A 9,975-nucleotide genomic window follows, 5' to 3' on the forward strand; every position below is an offset into this window, starting at 1 on the left:
AAATAATATGATATAATATAATACTATATAATATAATACTATATAACATAATATAGTATAATATAATATAGTATAATATAATATAGTATAATATAATATAGTATAATATAGTATAATATAATATAATATAATATAATATAATATAATATAATATAATATAATATAATATAATATAATATAACATAACATAACATAATATAATATAATATAATATAATATAATATAATATAATATAATATAATATAATATAATATAATATAATATAATATAATATAATATAATATAATATAATATAATATGATGTAATATAATATGATGTAATATGATGTAATATAATATAATATAATATGATGTAATATGATGTAATATGATGTAATATAATATGATGTAATATGATATAATATTATGTAATATGATGCAATATGATGCAATATAAAATAATATTATATATAATATGATATAATATGATATAATATAATATGATATGATATGATATGATGCAATATGATGTAATGTAAAATAATATGATATATAATATGATGTAATATGATATAATATAATATGATGTAATATAAAATAATATGATATAATATGATATAATATAATATAATATAATATAATATAATATAATATAATATAATATAATATGATATGATATGATATGATATGATGTGATGTGATGTGATGTGATGTGATGTGATGTGATGTGATATGATATAATATGATATAATATGATATAATATAATACCCCCACACTCATCTTACACAGTGAAAGGTAAGATTTAGATTTTAAAATATTTTTAATTTAGGAATTTTATCTGCTGTAGTATATGATAATGTAGATTTCATGGGTTATGGAAAGTGAATATTGTCTGGAATAATTTTTTTTATTGAGATGTTAGCAGAAAAGATCACAGAATTCTAGGGAATTACATATGAGAAAAATGTTTTGCATATTACATATTTTGTTTTATGTTCTGCAATTTATGCTTTATTTCAGTGTTAGGGAACATGCATATTACCAGAATTAATGTTTTGTCGTGAAGAATCAAATACATGAAAGTTTATTTTTAGCAATCCCTAGTGAAAGATTAGTTTTTGGTGTTCACATGATTCTAGCCCCCTCTTTGGCATTAAGTCTAATATGTCAACATTTGCATTTTTTACTTCTGTACTATTTTCTAGGAAAGTTTCCCCCACAAAAGTTGAATTGTGACTATACATCCAAGTTCTTTTATCTTTGTTTAGCAGATTATCTGACATGACCAACATCAAAACATCCGTGTGTCCATCAGTGTTACAAATTAGGTCTATTTATGCCCTAGAATGTTCTAAAAAATGCAAATAAGACTCATCCTCATTTAAGACTTCAGCCTACATTTACCGAACCCCCCCAAAAACCCTCAAAAAGACATTTGTTTGCATTATGATTTTTTAATTGATGGACAACTCAAAAATTGATCAATTTGTATCTATTTTGGAGAGACAAAGAGATACATAATCAGCTCCACTCAGAATTGAATGAGAAGTGGTAAGTGAACTACAGTCTTTTGCACTGAGCAGAGCTTTTAATAACATCAGCTTTCTTTTTTATTTTAATTTATTTTGTTAAATATTTCCCAATAACATTTAACATTTTTATCATTCATTAAAAAAATTTTAGTTTCACATTCTCTCTCTCCTCATTGATAAGACAAGCAATATGATATCAACTACATGTGAAGTTATACAAAACATATTCTTATATTTAACCATGTTGCAAAACACACACACACACACAAAACAAAGCAAGAAAAATAAAGTGAAAAAATATGCTTCAATCTCTACACAAAATTCATCAGCTCTCTTTCTGGGGGTGGATAGCATTTTTCATCAATAAGTATCCCCTCAATTTACAATTCTTTGAATAGTCCCAACTTTCTCAAAAATTTTCCCATAAGTACTATTCCACTAATGTTGTATGAAATGAAAAAAACTAAAGTTTCAGGTACCAAAACGGGGAGATCTAATAATATGGTGGGTATTAGCAGACTTGAACCTCTTAAAAATGAAGAAGTGTACAGAAGAAGTAATGTATAGAAGAAACAGTGCACAAGATGCCAGAGGAGAGGCACATAACTAGAAGAGGTGATCTGGTGACGTAGCAAAAGTGAAGCATCACTGATGGACAGCCTTTCTCCCCCTTTGGTATATATAAAATCGAAGGCAGCCACTTGGCATAATGGATAGAGTACTGGACCCATGTAAGTAAAAAAGCTTGAATTAGATTCTGACATCAGACATTTCCTAGTTAGGTGACCTTGGGGCAAATCCCTTTACTTTCAACCTCAGCTTCCTCATCTGTAAAATGGAAATCAGAATAGTACTTAATTTGCTGAGTTATAGTGAAAAATCAAATAAGATAACATGCAATGTATTATATGCTAATTATAATATGTCATCATCATTATTGTTGTTATTATTATTATTAGATGACCCTCAGTTCATTGACAGTGTTCATGGTAAAGAATTTATAAGGTTATCCACACAAGAAACAAACTGAATAAAATGTGGCTGAATTCTTACTTGCATCCTAAAAGAATAATTTCTTGAATTATTCATAGTAGTTTATCAGAAAGAAAACCAACACACCTTTTCAACTGAGTCACAAAAACATCACTTTTAGACCCTGGGAGTTAGAGGAATTTTCATTTGTACATTTCATTTAACTTTCAAGTACGTCTTTTTCTACTTAAGGACAATTCTTTTAATTTAGTCCTATATTCCCATTCAAGACGTAGAGACAGGAAGCTATCCTACATTTGTGGAGTGATGGCATCAAATAAGAATCTTCTCTTCTCTCTATAGTTCACTAACAACAACTTGCCAATGTCCAAGTTCATTTGTTTTCTGGTCCCTTCAGAAAGGAGTTGGGATAAAAGAACCTCAAGAAGCAGGGTGGGGGTTGGAGGGGGACAGGCAGGGAGGAAGAATATTGTTTGTTGCTCTTCAAATATCAAAGATTTCTCTTTTTCTTATTTTGATTTTACAGATCATATTATAATTGAATCTCTAGATGATATTAAGAGATCTGAGTTCTCATCCTGGCTTTAGAAATTATTACATAGCTTAAGGAAAGGTACAGGGCTTCTCTTTACTTCTGTTTCCTGATCTATAAAATGTAGAGGTTGGATGAAGCAATTTCAAGATGTGTTTTGTCTGGAATTGTCTGGAAAATGGAAACATTTATTTTATTGAGATGTTTGCTTCCTTTATTGGGATGTGTTTACTTCATTGTAATTATTACATGCATCCACTCCTCTTCTCTCCAGTTCCCCAAACTTTATTTGAACCTTTCCTCTGAAAAATGGAGAAGGTTCTAAACACAGTTTTCAAAGTCAGTAATGGAAAGTGAAGCTTTGATTAGCCCTCATGTCATTTTTTTAAATTAGCACCTGTTTTTTTTTTTACCCTTAATGATGTAAAATTAGCACTTAATGTCCAAGGATCGGTTTTCTTTTTATTCTCTATTTCAGAATTCTAAAGACAATTAATAGAATCAAGGTATGCAATTTCTGCTTGGAGTTTTTAAAACAGAATTCTATTTTCTGCATGTCATAAATTCTTCAAAGATAAAAGTGACATAAGAAACCAAGAAAAAAATTGATTTCATATTAAACATATTGAAAATAGAAGTAAAGTAAGTGGTTTCCCCTCTCTCTGACCAAGTGAAAAAAATTTAGTTTAGGGAAACTCAGGAGTCAAAAATACAGGGCCATGATTTTTAGCCTGGAGTTTAGGGAAGCAAAAAAGCTATATATAGACCACAAATGGACAGCTAAGGAGGACACTAAAGACTGACAGGAATAAAAAGTTGAACACATCTATGTCAAATTACAATAAAAAAAAATCCAAACCTTTTACCTTCTGTCTTCAAATTGATACTAAGAATTTGGTTTCAAAGCAGAAGAGTGGTAAGGTAGGCAATTGGGGTTAAGAAAATTGCCCAGTGTCACACAGCTGGGAATTGTTTGAGATCAGATCTGAAAGTAGAGCCTCTCATCTTGAAGTCTGGCGCTCTATCCACTGAGCCATCTAGATTCTCCAGTTACCATCTAAAGGCATTCCAAAATAATCTGTTTATGTGGACACCGTACACAAAAACTACCTGAATCTACTTAATGTTAGTACTGAGTTCCCCAAACAAATAATCTATTCTGGTCTTTTTTTGGTTCAATTCAATAAACACATATGGAGCGCCTATTAAGTGTAAGACATTCCCCATGATTCTGCTTTATTAAACAGTGAATTCTTTGAGAGCAGGAATTGATGTCTTCTTTTCTTTGAATTCTTCATGCTTAGTACAATACTTGTTGACTGACAACTAAAGGAGAATATGAAGATAAAAAAATAGCATAGTTCTTGAACTCTTGGATTTTATTTTCTAGTACAATAATGACAACTATACACAAATATATATATCTAATATGAATTTAGAATTAATTATTGCATAGAAGAAGCATTCTTGAAGATTTTTTATGATAATTCAAACTATAATTTCATGAAAATTTGACCAATAGTATCATGGTTGTTAAAGGTATTTGCTACTAAGCAGGGAGATAAAGAGTTCTGGGGAGAAAGCACATTTCTTCGCTTGCTTAGGCAAGACAGCATCAAGGAAATTGATCATGAATTAAATCTTGAAAAATGAGGAAGGTCCCAAAAGACAGAAGGGAATAGTTGTACATATTAGACATAAACAAATGCAGAGAAAGAAAAGGAGGCACCAAGAGATGGTGAGGAATAGTAGGTAGCTGAATTAAACTAGGATATTCAGTGTGTGAATAAAGAAAAGGGGCCAATATTTTATTTGCCAGCTTGAGTAATATTCTGTAACATTTCTGAAATTTTGTTTCTGTTTTGTAAAATACATATATAGAATACATACCTCTTGATCCAGTAATACCACTACTGGGTCTGTATCCCAAAGATTTTAAAAAACAGTAAAGGACCTATTGGACAAAAATATAGCTGCTCTTTTTGTGGTGGCAAAGAATTGGAATCTAAAGGGGTGTCCCCCAATTGGGGAATGGATGAACAAATTGTGGTATATGATGATGATGGAAAACTGTTGTGCTGTAAGGAATGATGTTAGAAAGAACTGGAATGACCTCCTTGAAATGATGCAAAGTGAAATAAACAGAACCAGGAGAATATTATACACAGTAACTGCAATATGTAGAGTGATCAAATGTGATAGACCTCACTATTAACAGCAATACAGTGTTTCAAAACAATTCTGAAGACTTATGGAAAAGAATGTTACCCACCTCCAGAGAAAGAACTGTTAGAGTATAACTGCAGATGAAAACATGTGATTTATCATTTCTTTATTTGTGTATAGGATTTTGGGTTTGGGGTTTTATTAGATTATTCATGTGTAAAAATGACATATAGAAATATGTTTTGCCTGATAATACATATATAACCCAGACTGAATTACTTTTCAGCTCTGGGAGGGGAGAGGGAAGAAGGGAGGAAGACAACATGAATCATATAACTTTGGAAAACTTGTGTGAAAATTTGTTGTTGAAATAAAATAAAAATTAAATTACATATACAGCAAAAATAAATAAAATACATATAAATTAATTAATAAATAATAAATAAATGAATGAATGAATGAATAAAAACAAATAAATAAATTTAAATATAAAAATAAAATTTAAAAATAAGGGAGAACAGGAGTCTGATTAGAGACACTAAGTAGAATAGACAAAGCTTGGCAACTAACTGTATTTGTTATCTGAGAGACTGGGGAAGATTCAAGTATGACTTGAAGTTATGTACCCAAGTGACTAGGGAAATTTTTTCAAGAGAAACATGGATAGTTTTAGGAGGGAACAAACTGAAATAAAAGATTTAGATCTTGAAGAGTCCTTAGAGTTCATCTAATCCAAATTATAAGTTGTATAGATGAAGAAAAGTTGGCTGAGGGAGGTTAAGTGACTTGACTGAGGTTATACATAGAGTAAGTAAGCAGCCAGAGCCTAGAGTTCAGGGAAAAAAAAAAGAGCTGTATCAGGATCCTGGAATGGACCACCAAGGAAGATACTATAGGCTTTGAAGAGAATGAAAAATGAACACATCTATGCCCAATTACCATCCTTAAAAAAGAAAAGAAAAAAATTCTGTCTTAGAATTGACAATAAAGTATTGGTTCTAAGGCAGAAGAGTGGCAAGGGCTAGGCAACTGAGGTTATGGGACTTGCCCAGGGTCACACAGCTAGGATGTGTCAGAGGCTAGATTTGAAACCACAACAGGATCTGTACTAGAGCAATGTAAAGTTAAACCCAGGAATTTATCCCCTACATCACTGCCTCCCATTAAAAATATAAGATAAAGACATTGGAAGATATGGATCTGGCAATGCTTTGATACAATCAGAAAGATCTGTCTATTGTTGTTTAGCCATTCAGTTGTGTCCCACTCTTTCTGACCCCATAGATCAAAGCTATCCTTGGAGTTTTATCAAGGATACTGGAGTGGTTTGCCATTTCTTTCTCCATTGGATCTTTTTGTTAGGCAATCCGAGGATAAGTAATTTCCCCAGGGTGACACACTGAGGAAGTAGCTAAGGTCAGATTTGAAATCAGGTCTTGCCCCATTCTATCCACTGAGCCACCAAGATGCCTCCTGATATCAGTTGATAATGTCCTAATAGAGTTTAAAGGATAGAGCAAGATTAGAAAACTGGTCTTGACATTCCTCAGCAGAGAAACAATACCTTAAGCCATAAGAACTCATGAGATTTTCAGTGAAAGGATAAATAGACACGAAAGAGGAGAAGACCCAAGAAAAAGTCATGTGGAATACCTACATAATGGGAGCAGAAAATCAATGACAAAGGATCATCTTGGTCTCCAGCAAAGGACACTAATAAGTCAAATAAAAGAATGAGAATGAATGAATAAAAAGCATTTATTAAATAATTACTTTATGCCAAATACTGGGCTAAAATTTGGGGACATTAATATAAGGGTTAAGAGAGTCCCTATCCTAATGCAATTGGCATTCTTTCAAAAAATTATTGATATCTTTCAGTTTTACATCATCTACATTTCCCACTCTTTTTCCTCACTATCCCCTCCCAGAGAGGGAGCCCTTGTAAGAGTCAGCAAAGTTAACCAATGTATTGAGAAAGTAGAACATTGTATGTAGGGTTCTATTCACATTGTCTTGCACCTCTGAAAAGAAATGGGCACGGTATCTTTTTTATATATTCTTAGGCACCAAGCTTTGTCGTTACAATTTTGTAGTTTCATTTTTTTATTGTTTTCATGGGCTGGGGATTGTTCTTTCTATTTAGGTTGGGGTAATCATCAAGTATACTGCTTTTCTGATTCTGCCTTCTTCACTGGAGTTGGATCATATGTCTTTCTAGTCTTCTTTTTAGTCATCATGCTTAATTGCTTAATTAATTAATTAATGCTTAATTGCCTCTGAAACCTTGATCTTCCCTGACCTTAGTGTTATGAACAAAATGAAGGCACCAAGCCCGATAGCACATAGTTGTCATCTTGGTCTTAGGACCATATGAGGGTGATGGATCTATTGAGTCTGAGTGTTTAGAGCTTCTGTGGGATCTTTTGATCCACAATAAGCAGTCCGTGTAGGAAATAAAGCACATCAAATCTTCCATGCAAATCAGACAAGGACTGGAATCATAGGTAGCCCCTGCATTTCCATTCAGAGACTGTCAGAGATTTTAAATACATAAATCAATTGATAGATCAATAATTACATAGATGGTAGCTAGATAACCAAAGAAGCGCATGAATGAATGACTGAATATATAGATGCATGAATTAAATAAATGAATGAAAGAATGAATAATTTAGTGAACAAATTTGTGAATGAGTAAATAAATATATATGATAAGGATTTTTAACTAGAGTGCTTTTCCCCCCTTTAAACCCTTACCTTCCATCTTAGAGGCAATACTGTGTATTGGTTCTAAGGCAGAAGAGTGGTAAGGGTGAGACAATGGGGGTTAAGTAACTTGCCCAAGGTCACACATCTGGGAAGTGTCTGAGGCCAGATTTGAACCTAGGGACTCCCATCTCTATGCCTGGCTCTCAATCTACTGAGCCAATCAGCTGCCCCCAATGAGAGTGCTTTTAAGGATGCTTCTTGCTTTCTATCTCTGATGATAATATCAGATCTCATACAATAATATTCCTTTACTTTCATATACTCTCAGCTAACAGACATGATTAATGAGAATATGATAGATCAGTGAAGTCAAATAATTCTGCATGTGTTTCAAGATGGAGATAAGTGAGATAAGGAAATGATCATTCAGAAAAGCTAGGTCAGTGGGTATGAATTTTAGGGATTAAATGATTATGTTCTCCAGGAAAAAGCCTCTGGTCTGACTGGCAGCAGGTCTGGCTAAAAGGTGGCTAGGAAGTAAAATAAAAAGCTTTGTATAATTGGAATGAAGGGAGGCCAAGATTTGATAAAGGCTTAAATGAAGATGGCGGCAGTGGAGGCAGTCAGGAAAGAACAAAAAAAAATTTAGGGGAAAAAATGATAGCATTTAGCAAATTACAATATGTGTGCTATTCAGAAGTGAAATTTAAAAATAAGTAAAATGAGATTGGTGATGACAAAGAGCTTCATGTATAAACTCTCTTTAAGAGTAAATTTTGTTTCATTTCTACAAATTTTACAAAAATAGAAGTGTAATTGTATTTTCTAAGACCAATGTGGAAAGTAGAAAAAGAAAGTGGAAAGTGATGTGAAATCCCATGCTAAGTAAAGAAAGTAACATTCAGCACTATTTAAGGGAGAGTGGCCTAGAGTTCAGATATCTCAACAAGTTGAGACAAAGGCTCACTGGTGTCTTAGCTCAGTCAGTCCCAAACTATTCTCAGCATCACTATGACCTCCTTGAGTTTATTGCCAGCTGTCCTGGCTCTGCTCTGCTCCAACATCCTCTGCTCCCTGGGCTGTGACTTGACTCAGGGCCTCCAGAAAGACTTCTCACTTCTTAACCAAATGAGCACATCTTCCCTGGTGCCATGTCTGAAGGAATGGACCAACTTCAGCTTCCCAAAGGAAGCCCTGGATGGAAGCCAACTTCAAAAGGAAAATGCCACAGTCGTTGTTCTTGAGATGGTCCAGCAGATCTTTAACCTCTTCAGTCAAAATGCTATGCCTGCCACTTGGAATCAGACCCAGGTCATTGAACTGCGCATTGGACTGGATCATCAGCTAGGACAGCTGGAAAGTTGCCTTGGACAAGATGCAGAGTGGGAAGTACCTTCCTTGGGAAGTGAGAACCCCATGATGGCTCTGAAGAGCTATTTCCAAGGAATAAGCCGATACCTTCAAGGAAAAGGGTATAGTCGCTGTGCCTGGGAATTCACCCGCATAGAAATCAGGAGATGCATTCTGTTCATGAGCAATCTCACCAGAAAATTCAAGGACTAAAGAAGAAGTAGACTTTCAGTTCTTCAAATAGTTGACTGCTTTCTTCAAATTAACCATTTAATCAGTAGAAAAAATATTTATCAACTAAAAACCATTGTATTCAAAGAATTATTTTAAGACATGAATTGCCATTCATGAATTGAAAAAAGGTTTCAATTCAGTACTTGAACATTTCAAAATTCATATTTATTATTTATTCTAATCAGTATATTTAATATTTATTGTTCATGGGGGTTGAAGGGAATACTTGAACATTTCAAAATTCATATTTATTATTTATTCTAATCAGTATATTTAATATTTATTGTTCATGGGGGTTGAAGGGACAAGGGTTTTTTGTTCTTATTTATATTGAACCTACTGTTAAAATGCAATATTTAAAAAACTATATTTTGCTAATAAAACTATTTTGTTAATAAACTTTATGTAAAAAGACTGACTTAATATCCCAAAAGAATTCAAAGAAGAATGCATTTCAACAAATGAATATTAAACAC

The 9,975-nt window shown here is 32.7% G+C and overlaps 1 protein-coding gene across 1 annotated transcript; it reads left to right on the forward strand.

The window, feature by feature from the left end:
- Positions 1–8,926: 8,926 nt before the first annotated feature.
- On the forward strand, positions 8,927–9,478 carry LOC100021467 (interferon alpha-16-like). Its single transcript, XM_001373585.1, has one exon. It carries the CDS (start codon positions 8,927–8,929, stop codon positions 9,476–9,478), a length of 552 nt encoding a protein of 183 aa, XP_001373622.1.
- Positions 9,479–9,975: the final 497 nt, after the last annotated feature.

Source organism: Monodelphis domestica, chromosome 7 (genome assembly GCF_027887165.1).
Source record: "Monodelphis domestica isolate mMonDom1 chromosome 7, mMonDom1.pri, whole genome shotgun sequence".
NCBI classification, from domain to species: Eukaryota; Metazoa; Chordata; class Mammalia; order Didelphimorphia; family Didelphidae; genus Monodelphis; species Monodelphis domestica.

Bases quoted from the DNA above. Each gene is read 5' to 3' on its own strand.
- LOC100021467 (XM_001373585.1), top strand. From the start codon at position 8,927: ATGACCTCCTTGAGTTTATTGCCAGCTGTCCTGGCTCTGCTCTGCTCC.